The sequence below is a fragment of the Saccoglossus kowalevskii genome, chromosome 16 (assembly GCF_978046115.1).
Source record: "Saccoglossus kowalevskii chromosome 16, keSacKowa6.1, whole genome shotgun sequence".
NCBI classification, from domain to species: domain Eukaryota; kingdom Metazoa; phylum Hemichordata; class Enteropneusta; family Harrimaniidae; genus Saccoglossus; species Saccoglossus kowalevskii.
Window position 1 is genome coordinate 27,644,504 of NC_140656.1, and position 16,282 is coordinate 27,660,785.

The 16,282-nt window shown below is 35.0% G+C and overlaps 1 protein-coding gene across 1 annotated transcript; it reads right to left on the minus strand.

Annotated features, from left to right (window-relative positions):
• Positions 1–3,221: 3,221 nt before the first annotated feature.
• Positions 3,222–15,774, minus strand: LOC102806718 (TWiK family of potassium channels protein 7-like). Its single transcript, XM_006821062.2, has 2 exons — positions 15,381–15,774; positions 3,222–4,056 (listed from the first exon to the last, which is right to left on the minus strand). Exons 1-2 carry the CDS (start codon positions 15,772–15,774, stop codon positions 3,410–3,412), a joined length of 1,041 nt encoding a protein of 346 aa, XP_006821125.1. The 3' UTR covers positions 3,222–3,409.
• Positions 15,775–16,282: the final 508 nt, after the last annotated feature.

Below are 16,282 nucleotides of genomic sequence, written 5' to 3' on the forward strand. Positions count from 1 at the left end.
GGTGATAAGGTTATTTTAGAAAATTCGGGCATCTTAGCACAGAGTTTGTCATCTGATAGTTTGAAACTCGAACTGCTTTCTATTATGGGCATGATATTTACATGGGTGCATGGACAGGCTCTTTTTACCCAGGTGAAAGTGACATTTTAGCAGACAACAAATAAGAACACCAAACGATTGTTGTTTTATGTACATATAACTTTCCAGGTGGACGCTTTTACTTGCTTTTACTGAATTCAAAATTTGGACCACAGACATTTTTTAAAAATTTGTGTCTGTTTTGACCATATTCATTGTACTGTATATTTTTTTCATGTAATAAAACTTATATATATCTAGCTCGCCTCTGCATTGTTAGAGTGTTGTCTATGAATCGGAGTGGCTGTCTATAGACAAAGCATTTGAGCCTTGCATTCTCAAGTTAACTATATTATTGTTGTATTGCTGTACCGTGGGATTTCCGTTGCTTCAGTGGGTCTGTAATGTTCACTCAAAACTAGTTTTGCTCCACTTCGTAGCAAGTACTTTACCCGCTCTACAAAAGAACATACACATCAACAAATTAAATATACATTGTACAGTTATAACTAAATTCAACGTTTGAATAAAAAGTTTGTCTTCAAAATGCAGGAAATAGCGTTTCAGAGGGTCTAGATTTCCAAATGTTTAAGGGGGAGCATGCCCCGGGACCTCTAGTATTCTGGGAAATTCTAAATAATGAGAAATACTACCATGAAGTTGTTCATTATATATTCATAAATATCATGGACGAAAGTAGGAGATATTAAAAATGATGTAACTCGCCCAAAGAATTGGCCGATTTGAACAAAAACAATGATCGAAATGATTTCATGGTGTTATCGAAAAGTATGCGCCTGTGTGTTTGATACTAGAATGAATTTACGAAAACACAGAAGCAGGTAAATGTGAGTGCGTTCGGGGATCTTCGGGTTATAGTGTGTCAATAAACCGCACCTTCAACAATATGCGTTGCTAGTCTGTCTATAGTAGTCTGAGATGAAACAGACAACATTGTTTATTCTACAAGAAATGTATTTATTTCTGAAGACATAATCAACCTTGAGAAAGACTTGAACAAATCTATATAAATGTCAAGTTCATTTGAGAGTATTTACATCTTAAGATACTTTATATAGAGTCGGCGGAATAATGCCAATTTGATATGCAATGAAGTGTAATAAGAAAAGAAGCGTCCCAAGGACAAATAGCATGAACTGAAATCTACATATATTGTTTGTTATATATACAAGTAAAAACGACGAAACTTATCTGCATCAATGTACACATATATTTCAACTTTTCAAAAGGTTTGACAAATGAAGTGCAAATATGTGCAAATAAATTACCGGTACTCATAAAGTAAAATTTTCCTTGTCTACTCTAATAATCAATCATTATATTGATATTGATGACTGTTTGTTTATTTTAATTTTCATTTGATCTAACGGAATTTTGTTCCTGACATTTGTAAACAAATGTGCGATACTATATCAAATTAAAATTTGTGAGATGTTGGATTGTTCGAGTTACAGACATGCAGTTACGAACATCGAATTATAAAAATTACCACGTCCATATTTTAAAAACCACGCCCAGTATTTCATAGCGACGCCCAAATTGTAATGTATCGATGTTCAATTAAAATTTAACCAAACGTTTACGGGAACATAATTGTTATTGTTGTTTAACTAGAACTTCAATTGAGTTACATGTTATAGATTTTTTGTTTGGATATGCTGCCCTATCTCGAAGTTCAGTTCATCTCGGTTTAATAAAGTCGAACATTATACAAAACAAAAAATCTAAATTTGTTGAGCAATGCCGAATTACATTCGTGCACGCAAGTTGACCACCGCATTCCAGATGTGGTGTTGTTGTAATACACGTATTGTCACCCTCACAAATATTTAAAGCGCGGTGGTCGTCGCGCAGCGCGTGTTCGAATTTAAAGTAAATAAACAATGTATTTTACACACGTTGTATACGTCGCCATGAGTCCCATATCGAACAGAACGCGGTGCGATGACTACCACCCTTTAAAGAAATATGGTGATAACAATATATTCACTTAATTATTATGTTATTATGTTTATATTGCAATATACATTGCATATAAATTGCAGTATTGTGCAAATTCAAACAAGATTGAAATAATTACATGATATAGATTACTAAGGATTACTATTATTATTATATATTAAAAATAGAGTGAAATGCTCCTATTGGAAAAAATGCATATGATATGTAGTGCAAACCCATAGCAAAAAAGTTGAACTTTCAAACATATTAGTGCTGCTGCATGTTTTCTATATAAGTAAGTAAATAAGTAAAGCCATAATACCATAACCATTAGGTTAGATCGTTAAAATAAAGTCTATATCGGCGTTAGAAATATAAACAGTGTAAATCGAAGTCACCGCCCTGTATGTAAGATGATATTATAGGTTTGGGGAAAATAACGGTTTATTATAGACATGCGAAATGGATTACAATGGGTGTCAAGCATGCACAACCCTGACAACGCTTTTTCACACTACAAGTTCCGGTACGTACAAAATAATCAGGTCAAATTAATTTAACTTTAATTGCTGTACACATTGCCATTTAATCTTGAGAATCAACTGATGTACACTCTTCTATAACAAAATAATGTAATATAACGAGAATGAACCACATCATTGGTTCATGGCGTCATCATGTTCGAATGTCTTATGAACACTTACAATGCCGTCGTACCCGTAAGAACTCCAAGTCTTCTAAATAACGACCATTTTCCACCACCAGTGCCACGTTCATTCTTATAATATTAATAGTATGGACAGATAAAACACTATAGGCACACGTGGAGTTGACTGAAATGTGACGTAATTAACATTTCATAAATAACATATACTTCAAAACATATACTTCACTTTCTTGTACATTTTGTTGTAAATTAACAGACTGCTTGTAATAGTAACTCTAGATAATCTATTTGGAGAATTGCATTTCAGAAATATGATGTTTAGAGTAGTGAGAATTTTTAAGCCATGAAATATTTAATTATTGTGTCATTCGTTATTATTATAACAAATCACGACCAATCACAATTCCGTGTGAAACCACTTACATTGATTTCCCATCGATTACGATAGAAGGTTTAACAATAATAGTTCGATCTACAATTTGACTATACCTTTGACTACCATCGGAATGGTGATACATTACTATACCTTAGTAGTATAGTATAGTGATTCACAAACGAAATAATTGTATTATAGTAACTACTTGAATTAGAACAGAAGGGAGGGGTTGGTTCAAATTCAAGTTTTAAAAAAATGAGTTATTGCTTGGATAGATTTTTTCTGTAAACTCCCGTTTTTCCCATTTCCATGGAAATCAAACTAATTTACTCATCCTCTTCTTTCACCAACCCGATTGCCTTTCCGATCGAAGTTGCCAGAGACACAAATCGCTCCTGTAGCAATGTAATACACATGGAGACGACCGCTAATCCGAATAACATGTAGAGAGCAGAAATCACCAGAAATCCGACATTAGACGTGTCTGCAAGAAATAGATCGCCAAAACCGATGGTACTCAGCGTGATAAACGAGAAATAAAACGATTCGAGGTATGTCCAGTCCGTGTAGATGGAAAACAAGAGCATTCCCAGGCAGTTGTAACCCGTCACCACCATCAAAATTACGATAATTGGTACTTGGAAATTCTTAGTGGCCTCGTTATCAAGTTTCCTTTCTTCTACAGCAATGTCCTTAATGTTGATGTGCTTTGGGACGTCCATTGGTATCTTTTCAGTCGACTTTTCGAACTCTGCAGTGTCGATCTTTTTAGCCCATTTGCCGTCTTTTGAATTTATTGGCTGTATTTTGCTCTGTTTCTTGCACATGGTACATGCGCATGCGCACTTGGCCATCCCGGCAAATAACGAACCCACATTTATGAGCACGACAAACATTAGAGGAATACCGAAGGTAGCGTAGATCATACAGAAGATACGACCACCCATAGTGACAGGAGCCGTGTAACCATATCCTAAAAAAAGCAACAACAAAAATATACACTGGCGTGTTATCAACGAATATGCATAATATAAATATAACTCTGGCATAACAATGTGACAGAATACTGGTTAAACACATAGTCTAAAAACCGCCCGAAACAAACATCAATCCGACAATCAATGTTAACATTGTGACTCCCATTCACGATTATAAAAAAACAATTACTGTGAAATACTTAATCAAACAGTAACAAAAACTGCAGACTAGTCGCACTGATATAAACAACGATAATAGCACCAGTGCACCAAAGTAATATGGACTTCATATCAAAATAATTATTAATCAACATGGTATATATTATTCCAATAATTACCAGACTAGAATATATTGGAAGATTGGATTCTGCAAAGTATTTAAATAATTATCACTCAGTTGTATGCACCCTTGCCACTTGCTATAGTTTCGTTTTAAGTTCTTTATTAATGTTTCACAGCAGCAACACACCATATTTTAATTTAGCGTTTTGAAATCCTTGTACAAAAGGCTCAGAATCCAGAGTTTATTTGTAATTTCATCACATTATACTTTGTTCATTGAATGTTGGATCTCTGATTCTAGTGACTTTCCACCTATGTCAAAAGGCTACAATTATTTTCAATTCAATTTAGATATTAAGATTATCGCAGAGTCACTGTATTTTTTGTGATCGAATTTTATGCTGTACCCGTTACTGTATCAATTATTCTTTTGCATTTTGAAGATGTTCATTAAGTAATTTCAGGGTTGACGTCATAGCGCATTTCGCGACATTTCGCTTGGACAATTACATTCAAATTCATTCGAACGAAGCGTTCTTTCTCATTGAAATGAAACTGAAATTTGCGTACGTCATTCACGCGAAACGCTATAAATATATACTATCACAGTGCTGATACTGAACAAGTATAAATAAACGGCCCCGTCTTAAAAAAATATTAGAGTATTCGACGTCCTCGTCTTCGAAATTAACAACCTTTTTATATTTCCACGACCCAGGACCGTCTACAAACCAATATTTTAGATACCAAAATGGCGTATGTATGTATGTACTCGGGTACTTCAGGAAAGGTGTTACGTTCGGATTAAAAAGATCGATATGCTCATATAGACGATAACAATTAAATCGTTTTCCTAATAGGGTGTCCAGGGATTACGCATCAACTTCGCCGTAAGCGGCCGATTTGCAATTTCACTAGCTACTAGTTACTAGCCGTCAATCGTAGATGTCGTGTTACGGTGAATTTCTCTACAATGTCGTGTGATGGCGCGGCGAGCTATAATACTTTAACAAATATGATCAGTATAATTGCAGTTATGCTGCACACACTAAAATCAATCTGGCTAAATGTCCAGTACTTATTCTTTCGCCATTCCGTCAACTTCAGACGACCATAGACTAATTTGTGACATTCACAATGTGTATATAGTGTTCAATTGTCAGACAACCTATTCGCTCATGCGTTGTCTTGGTGTAATTGTTTAATGCATAGAAAATACTATTCAAATATATAACAAGTGCATAGTGGCATTGCTAAAGCACATTTTTATTTGTAAAATAAAGGTGTTCTAAAGATTTACGCGTGTAAGATTGTTCGATAACTATGCCTTTGGATTACTGTGTGTTCACGATGACAATATAGTTCAAAAAGCGAGTGTTCTTATTTGATTTCACATTATTATGTTCATTTGTTATTCTATATGCGAACCATTGATAAATGGTTTTACACAAATTACAGGTAGTCGTAAAGAAAAGAATAACTTTAAATTAGATTTTTCTGTGCTGTTACTGGGTGAAATTGGTTGACTCATTTGTTGACACAAGCATTAATTTTCTGTGACATTACTTGTACAAATATGGCTAGAATATAAATTGAAAAATTGTGACGAACTGCTAATGTACTTGAATATGAATAAGCCTCCGATACTCGCCATTATGTTTTTATATATATTTACCGTTAATGAAGAATTTGTAAAGAAGGCGTCCTTGGCGAACACACTTATCAGTGCAGTGTACATAAGCTGTACCTTGGCTAGTAAAGTTAGTATTCCATATTTTACACAGTTACAGACTATAAGAATCTAACCTGGGGAATAGAAGAAGCCATACCTCCAATTGCATGGGTGAGAGCGGTATGTATCAGAGGTTGACTAATAAACAAGTAGACTGGTGGCTCGCTGCAATATAGTTTATGACGTCAGACTCCGATACTACCATTACGTTGATATATATAGCTTGTATATAGTAACATGTGTAACACGTGTTACAAACTACTACAACACAATCAAGAATGAATAAACAAAATGAAATATTTACTACCTCAGTGTGCTAACATAGTCCTGTAATAGTAAATTGTCAAGATCAAAGAAACTTAGACAAAATGTTCGTGTGCTGAGCGAATTGGAGACATACCAGTGAAAAATACGGAATAATTAAAAGTAATTCATAATTTAAGAAGACTGAAGACTAATATAAGACTGTTATTTGTGATGCACCATGCAACGTTTATAATACAGATTTTTATTAAAGCAAGCGGAACACGTTTGATCATGCATCCTTGGTATTCAGTCGGATTGACTTGTGTAACAACTTTAATTTAAATCTAATTTTTGATAACATAAATTGCCTTCTTTATGCAAATTAGGCAATCAATACATATTGTTTTCAGCGTTAAACAAATCACTTTTGTGGATTACCCCTTAAGCTTCTAAGTTGTATTGAAATCTGATGAGATCAATGGTAAAGCTAAAATAAGGCAAAATCATGCAAGTTAGACAATTTACATACACCGATTTCAATCACAAACAGGTATTTGAAGTATCCCAGAGCACTTATGTTCCACGTTTTATGATTCTCAAGATATCAATGGAAAAGCTGCAAATTGGCTAATTATTGGGAGAATTAGTTAGCATGATTTCAATCAAAAACTAGTCAGGTCTTTCATCTTCTCACCTGGCAACATTGAAATGTGGTGATTGGTTCTTGAGATATCAGTTGGAAAGCTGGAAATTGATTAATTATTTTGCAAATTAGGTAATTTGTATGCATGGATGTCAACACAAATTAATAAGGTATGTACATTGTTCATGGGCACGTATGTACCACGTTTCATTGAAATAAAATGACCAGTTTTTGTGATATCTGTGGGAAACTTGAACAAAATAATTAATATTCAATTTAGGTGATTAATATTCACAGATTTTAACCTAAAGCAGGCACGTTTTTGATGGTCTTCAGATCACTTATATACCTTAAATTGACAAAGCATTATGTAAATTATGTTGTTATGATGTACTTCATAATTACGGATTTTAACCCAAAACTGTTCTGTTATCCCTGAGCATCTATCGCAGTTTCAATTGACTTCTTACTAAAACTATAAATGGGTGTGGCTGGTTCGTGAGAGCTCTGAAGAGGTACCTAATTAATCAATACCACGGTGACTGTGTCTCCTTAGAAGCTAAGCTAGTTTTCAAGATGGTTGCTCTATCAGAAAATACAAACGCCGATCTAAACATACTCTGTATGTAACAGTTCTATCTGGCAATGTAGACAACTCTCTGTCTGGAAATGGTATTAGTGAGAATAGTGGTCTGACGTGGCCAAAATGAGGCTATCATCATTAAGGTGTTTTGTGTTGCCACTATCAGTGGAAACGTCAATGTTGTTTAAATGATTGACAGCATATACTTTTGTAGGCGATGCACTGCCCCCCCCCCCTTAGCGTGTCGGGGTAAAAATGTTACATGTTACATATCTACTATTCCTTTAAATTAAATGTCTCTAAGTCACGTGGGGTGTCTTGTCAATACCAGTTGAAACAGATGGTTTCAGCAACTTTACGGACTTTAAGACCCGGAAAACTTTAAAATCCATAAGAACTAAATGAGCAATGCCGTAATGCACCAGTTAAATCACCCACTATAGTAACAAGTCCACATCTGTGGGAACAGGATTCAATAGTGATGGTTCGGTTACTATTCTTTACTACAATCTCGTTGAATGATGATTCACACGACAAAGAGGAATAGCATCCGAAACATCAATGTCCCCCGTATGGAACATTTGCACAATTCGAGACATAACTGGGACCATTGTGACGTTTGCCATTCCTAGATATGTGCTTGACAGGGTAGACAACCACGATAAAGTATTTACAGTTCATAATTCTCGATATATATCAGCAGTTTGTTCAGACTGGTTGGGTTATATGCGAGTCAAAAGCGAATACTACAAATGTATTACAAATGTGACCTTATAAACAAATATGTGTCACAATAGTTCTATTTGATAAGGCAAGGGTCACTGGTGATTAAACTGCAAGCCTTTGGATGTTGGGGTACATGTTATTTTTGAAAGCCTTACTCGTCCTTTCAATATGAGTATTTCGCTTTGTTTTCCAAAGCGTTTCCAAATGCGCAAAGGCTAGTCCTCTGTAAAAAGAAAGTGATAGTCATGGCGATGTGGCGGGTCGCCGTCCAATATCTGTTTTATCGGCATAATCAAAAATACTGGAAAGACACATCAATATTTGTTAATCCGATTATTTGCTTCATGCTAACCTACTCTTTAACGTTCAGTCAAGTTTTAGGAGACATTTTTGTCAGATTGCGCTGTCCTAATTCTTTTGAACTTGTTAACCAAACTCTGTGATTGACGAAGTTGTCAATTTATAGTTTGTCCGATGATGTTGTTAACTGGTTTAGCTCCTATTTGACAAATCGGCAACAATTTGTGAATTTTATGGGATGTATTTCGATACGAAAAGGTTTAACAGTGAGAGTACCATTTGTTATTTTTCGAATGATATGGCCATGTCTACCGGTGCCACGCAGGTATTGATTTCACACGCAGTGTATTGAACGTCTTAACTGACAACAAACAAAAGCGCTGTGACTCAAGGTGATACAGTACAGGAATATATTAAGCGTTCATTATAAAAATATATCTGGACAGGCGGACTAGACGTTTTATACCGGGAAAGAGTTTATTTATAGTGAAAGCCCAGAGTTGAATGCACCGTGTTCCCACCAAAGAACGGCCGTATGGTGGGCGGTTCACAGATGAACTTCCGGCGCCTTGGATTAGCTCAATACATTAAAGCGTCAGATGGCCATAGCTTGTCATTGTTTACAAACAAGCGTCTACCCATGATCCTTTGCAATTTAGCGTGTGTTGACCAAATGACTACAAATAGACCCAGTTTGAATCGTTGGCTAACCAGGCGAAGGCTCCACGCTGAGTTTGGACAAATGTTTCATCACGCCCAGCTTTATTTATGCTTTCGACAGCAAAAGAAAAAAGGTCATCACTTAACGGTTTTCTTTTTGGTATTCTCTACCGGCATTATCGAATTTCAATAAACTTTCTACTGGTAAACGGTGTAGAGTTTGCCGATTTTGCAAAAATCGTGAACACCACTGAATCGTTCTTTTGTTATCATAAATGACACCACGTACGCACATTTAGTTCACACGCCGTTGCAGTATTGTTTAGAATCAACAACTTGCATGTTTAGGGTAGATATTATAAACATAAATTACAGGAATTTTAACTGAATTGTATTCTGTTGTGGCAACAGTGAGACACATGGCTGATCGCATGTTTACTCTGCCACGTCATAAAAGTTTTAATGTAGAGTTTGTAAGATTTTGTAACAGAAGAAGATAAGTGGGTGTACATGAATTGAACTACTGTGTATTCCTTCGGGTCGAACCTGGTATCTCTACGTGTAAGTGTTATCAGCTAAGCCATGTTCATTGAATACAACACGGTGTACACAAAACTTTGCTCGGCGCATCCAACTTATCAGTTTGTCGCTCTGTTCGAAACTGAATTGCAGAATGGCACCGGTTGTATGTATGTTGATGTCCAGACACTTCTTGCGAAAGCGAAGCACATTTATCCAAATGTAGCTATAAATAATATTAATAAGTTAAGGTAGCGAGAATATTATTTGTGTTGAAAATTACGATGAAATGCACTATAAACTTTCATCTGATAAAGTCAACGTAGCCTAGAATGTCATGTAAGTTGGTTAAAATGTAGATTTTCTGAAGGGAAGCAAGGCAGCTTCAGTAGTGTTTTCCAAAATCAACAACACAGGTTTCAAAGTTTCAAAGATTAACTCAAGACAAAGCAATGTTAGGATGTGTTATCAGTAGCTATCTGACACACAATGAGTGTTTCCAAACATTTGAGTGGTTTATCTCCTCCCCTGTTTATTTCACAGATTAGTCATTTGCATATGAATGTGTCAGACACAAGGTCACACGGCCACTGAAAAAAATCATTGATTTTGGTGTTTTCATCTGCCGATTTTATCGAATTATAGCTATCCCATTCCTTTATTTTTTGGTTTTCAATAGCCTTACACATTTGGATGCTCCTACACATGTTAAAACAAACCTTGATGGGAAAACAAATCGCTTGTTCAGAAAGCTTGAAAATCTTTGCTGTGACTTCATGGACGTTTTCTAGGAGTTTATGTTTTTCAAAATACAAGGTCTTCAACAAAAAATAACGTATACTTATTGTCGTCGGATTAACACCAAATTTCCACAGCTTTAAAATGACAATGCGAGGAACTTGAATGTGTCCAGACAAACTATTTCATGGATTATTTACCAATGTGTTGAGGTTTGAGTTGGGGAAATGCAACTAAAACAGAAATTAAAATTCAGGACACTACTTATCAAAACGCGTTGCTTGAATAAAACTGACCAGACACATTCAATTTACCAGACTATTGAACAACTATGAAAAGTGAAAAAAAAACTTCTTATCACAAGCATAAATGCAGATACGGGCATGGCAAACACACCTTTGAAATATATACTTTCCTAGGTCTATTTGTAGTCATTTAGTCACAATTAGAAGATGAAAACAAGTATGCAAATAATAGTCCCGCTACCTTAAATCGATTGTTGACTGGCTTAATGCTAATTATATTCGTATTGATTCCAAAAAACTGAATGCATGTTGATATCCACTGCCGATGATGATAATATGGACGGTACTTTGATTACACGTGTGCATACGGGTTCTATTTTATGTGTAACATTTGATGAAAACTATGTAAACGTATTGGTTTAATCCGCAGGTTACACTCATATATCCTCACTGATGGTCTGATTTGTTTTTACCACGGTCTACATTAGACTACTGTTGTGTTGTTTAGAGAAATGCAACAAAACATTTTGATAAAATATATGTTCTCCAGAAGAGAGCTCTTCGTTTACTTTTTGATTTACGGTTTTCAGTGAGGAAGCGTATGTTCTCTATCACTGTCCTTCTTACATTTAAATGTTTGAATGATGATGCTTATGTTTCGAATTATATCGATCTGCATAATTAAATGCCACGATCAGCAAGTCACTGCCAAGTCCCTATTCATATGATCTGGATTACGCATAGTTTCTCTGCGATTTACACTCCGTATATCTTAAGCGAAGCTTGGACAATAGGGGGCCCCAATACATTTTGCTGGATCCGCCACTGAAGCCAATCTCAATAATGGACAGCAAACTTACTATTCTGCTATACTCCTTACCACTAGAGTTAAGATAATATTCATTGTTTCGAAGCTAGGCTGTGTGATTTTATGGTCTTGCATACAGGTAAACATTTTACATTTAAGTTTATCGCGCATCATGTTATTTATTTACTCCACTTCATTACTCATACTTACAAGAAATATCCAGCTGACATCAGTAAAGCGATAAACAATGATTAATCGGAAATCGGTCATTATTTTCTACTCAGATAAGTGCTTGGTTCATGCAGTGTGCACCTGAGCAGTGTGGGTGACCGGCAGTTATCACTCCCATCAAAGAATAAATGCTAATGCCCAGAGGAATAAGCGTTAATACATCGAAGAACATGTGCTAATGCCAATGTTTACAGATGTAGTACTTTCAATAGAAATGAAAGTTAACAAAATATGTCAATGAATGAACATAGAATATTTTTACTTGTCATTTATCATCCCGTGAACCTTCAGACTATGACCGGACATTGTAATGAAATGCAATTTTTTTTTTCATAGAGCTCAAATGTCGCAAAACCAATTTGTACGTGGTCGAGATGTAATTATTTAATGCACTGAACATTTCATACACAGCAGAGTGGCATTGCTGAAACACATTTTTCATTGTGAATTAATTACTTTCTGAAAATTCACGCAAGTCAAAGTACCTGATAACTGTGCCCTTGAATCACTGTGCGTTTACGGTCACAATGGAGTCCAGTTAGTGTAATTCATTACTCGTTATTTTGCCCATGTGTTCATGTTCATCTATTGTATTATGATTATACTTTTATTTTATATCCGACTTGATTACTTCTTTAACATTGACTGTTTTACTTTATTTATTTTATTACAGTTCTTTGTTCTGTTTTCTTGTGTTCCATTACCTGCCCTGGAGCCATTGATATTTGGTTATACACAATTGCAGACAGAGTGAAAGATATAGAATATATTTAAATTAGATTTTCTTGCACAGTTGCTGGATAGAATTGGTTGGTCCATTAATTGACACAGGCTCTGTACAGTGTCATTTTTATTATTAAACTATTTACTATGGTTATTGTGTTTTTAGATTGATTGTACATACTAAATTAATCCTGCCTGAAGCCAGAAGAATTTACTTTTTTGTTCAATCTAATCAGTAATTGTTACAATATAGGCAAGTAAAACCTAGAGGTATGTATCAAATTCACGGCATGCTATTGGAATATATGTTTAATTCAGTCGTTCGACTGTATTTACACCATTCATGGTAGGTTGCAGACGCTACACGTTTTGTTTTGCTATTTAATACAAAATGGCCGACTAGCAGCTATTTTGTTTTGTTTTTAAAGTTTTTCTACTTGCTTTTCGGATACATATATTTCATATATTGTTTAAATGTTGTACAAAGGCAAAACATATTTGGTTTCATGTTTTCTTGGTTATTTTTGAATTTCGATGTTAGTAATGTAACCGATTGGCCGCCTTTCCCGTCACAAAAATTGACTTGCAAAATTGGCCAATTTGATTTAAACTTGATATGAACACCAAACATATCGTAAGTCACTATTTACTTGACTATCACTATTTACTTGGCACTGCCAGCACATTTACATACATATGAACTTGTCATCACCAGTTTATCAAGTATGTCTGGGCCAGCTTCATTCAAACTTGGTGTTGTTGTAATTCGCGGTGAGATACTGATTTTAGCGATTTCATTCAAAAATCATATGTTCTAGTATATTCTCCTGCAGGTATACCTTCATACTGACTTTTTTGGTATTATGCCATGGCGGTGTGAATATTTATTGCAATCTGATTTACAGTATATGCAGGTCACTCTTACTTAGAGTTTGCAAGTTTTGTATAAATCCAGCTTTTTTTACCACAGATACAATATAATCACAGATGTCTACCTTATTCTGTTATTTATGTTATCTAACTGTTTTATTCTACATATCTTGCTTTGCGTATCCATTTCACAAATATTACTTATATCATTATCCACATTTTCAACGTATAGGTTTACAGTGCCACGTTAGGTTAATGCTTCTGATTTTGTGACAGTATACACGTGGTGCTGACACTGTAATCTCTTCCATATGACTACATTGTATTTGCTTTTAACACCCTCCTGTAACCATAACAACGACCTCGTACATTGTAATCCCTGACTCAATGTCAACACGTTTCCTGTCACGTACATTAATTTTAAGACGCAAAAAATATGGAGACATGTTCGATTAGTTTGTTTTACTACGGGTGAATTCGATACACGTTTGAAATAATAAGGAGGAACGAGAATATAGTACATAAGTTGTTGCGTGACAATATCAAAGCATGTATTAATTGTTCCAGTTATGTTAATATGTATATATTGGGAAAGTTATAATTACATACACAAAGTAAAATACGTCACAGTGAATATATCCTCCAATGCGTCTACAAATATTGACCCAATAAGGACGACAAACAACTTGTTCTCTTGTTCAATTTACTGTTGGTAAGAATCTAAATTCGCTTAATTGTATCGGCTAAACATGGCGGGAAGCACGCATTTCAAGACGTTACTGTTGCTGTTATACCATTTGTTTGAATACAATCGCATAGGCGTAGGTGAACACACCTTTAGATGTCTTGTAGGTCTCGCAAGATTTGCAGTGAAACGCCTTTCTTACTATGGCGCTTTCTGTTGTGAATTGCAAACTGATCAACTAGAACGTTGTATAATATCGACTCCTGCTTGATTAGTGAGCTTATAGCGTATGTACATATGCATTTCCCTTATTATTGGTTAGACAAACTCACGCCTAAGCCCTGTCTGGTCGTTTCTATACTATAACGACAGTTAATTTTAATTTCATTAAGATTGATTTGCAGGCACTATTTCCATGTAGTGGCTTGACGTTATTGCCTCATTGTTGGCGGAGACTTTTATGAAATTAGGAGTATATAAATTAAGATAAGTCTAAATCAGCATCAAACAAGAACTATGCACGTAATACGTCTTAAGATACTATTAAAAATAAAACAAATTAACGTTCCTGGTTGCTTAGGAAATATATGCTGCATTATTGAATAATTCTCAACTTCCGCGTATTGATGTGGGTAGGTAGGCTTAGTGGAGTTAGTTACTTCATTAATTTAGTAATAAGATTATTGTATTCAATTATTGAGACGAATTTCATTGCATGCTCTGTATTATCAAAGGATGCATTCTCACACCAAATACCAAATCTTAATTATATTATTGTGTTAGTAACTTCGAGGGGAAGGTTTCATTGAAAAAGGCCTACATACCCTACATAAATGCTGTGGAAAATGTGTCTAGTGGCGATAGAATGAATAATACTTTTAATATTTTTACATGGTTGTAACATTGAATAATGTATCGATTATATATTACAAGTTTTAAATTGAGCACGAACCTATGCAAGTATATAACTAATAGGGTCAGTAATATTCTGCTCCGTTCAGTGGTCGTAGACGGTCGAGAAACGAACGTATCTAACTTAGAAACTAAAGCATCAAGGTGTTGAAAATATAACAGAATGTCGTGGTTTAATATACCACACAATAAATTAGCTGTTAGTATTATATTATATGTTCGGGGACTACTACTTTGTATCATTTTCACAATCCGCGGATTACAATGTAAAAACATCGTCAAAGCCAGGTTTTATCAGCTACAATCTAATATAATTTACTTTTATGAAATATATATTTACAGCCTATTACAGTACCACACTGATATATTTCAAGAGGCACCATATAAGTGCTTCAATCACATGTCGATAATACTCACCAATTGTTGTGCTAACCGTTACACAGAATACCAAAGAGCCAAGAAAGCTCCAATCATCCACATCGAGAGCTGACTGACTGTTCTCATACTCATTATGTATTATAGTGAAATTGTTTAACATCTGCAAAGCAGTTTCCGTCCAATTGCCTTTATGACTCTGTTCCTCTGTTAAGTTCCACAACCCTTCGATAAAATCGTGTTGTACCTTCTCAATGTCAATAGCATTTGGGTCCGTATCCACTTCGCCTTCAAGCATCATGAATGCATAAGCGCCCATCACAGTATATCCAACCAAGAGGCATAACAGTCCAACGTTAGAGAACAGAAATTTGAAAAATTTGCGCAAAAAGCGTTTGCAGGTCATCTTCTTCTTCTCTTTCAAATCCGACGCCATTTTGAGATAACGGGAGTGTTGTTGCTGCTCTAGCGAATATTTTTAGTTTGTTCAACACAGTAATAAATATGCTAAATCGATTGTTGTTGTTAGTATGGCGGATGGGATGTTTATTGCGTTGATGCGGAGACTGTGTCTGCACAGGTACACACTAATGATATACGTAATAGATGAAACGTTGTTTTTTATATCTTGTAAGTTGGTTTGACATCGCCTCAACCTGCAAAATAGAGTTTATATTAATATACAAATCTAAGACATCATTAATTACATTCAATATCGTTTCGTCGCAGACAAAAATAAAATGGTTTATATTGAGATTTAACCAACCAACATCATATTAGAATGGAATACCATATTATGAGTAGTATAATCGTAACCATGGTGAAATGTACATAAAACCATTTCGATATTCAGTACAGATAAATTGCGTCAGTTAAGTGGGATTTTATGTCGCTATTCTTTGTTAACTATTGATTTCTCCACATCTATTGTAAAAATGAATAAA

Coding starts and splice junctions, on each gene's coding strand:
- LOC102806718 (XM_006821062.2), bottom strand. CDS start 15,774: ATGGCGTCGGATTTGAAAGAGAAGAAGAAGATGACCTGCAAACGCTTT. Junction 4,057..15,380: donor AACGGTTAGCACAACAATTG/GTGAGTATTATC, acceptor TGCTTTTTTTAG/GATATGGTTACACGGCTCCT.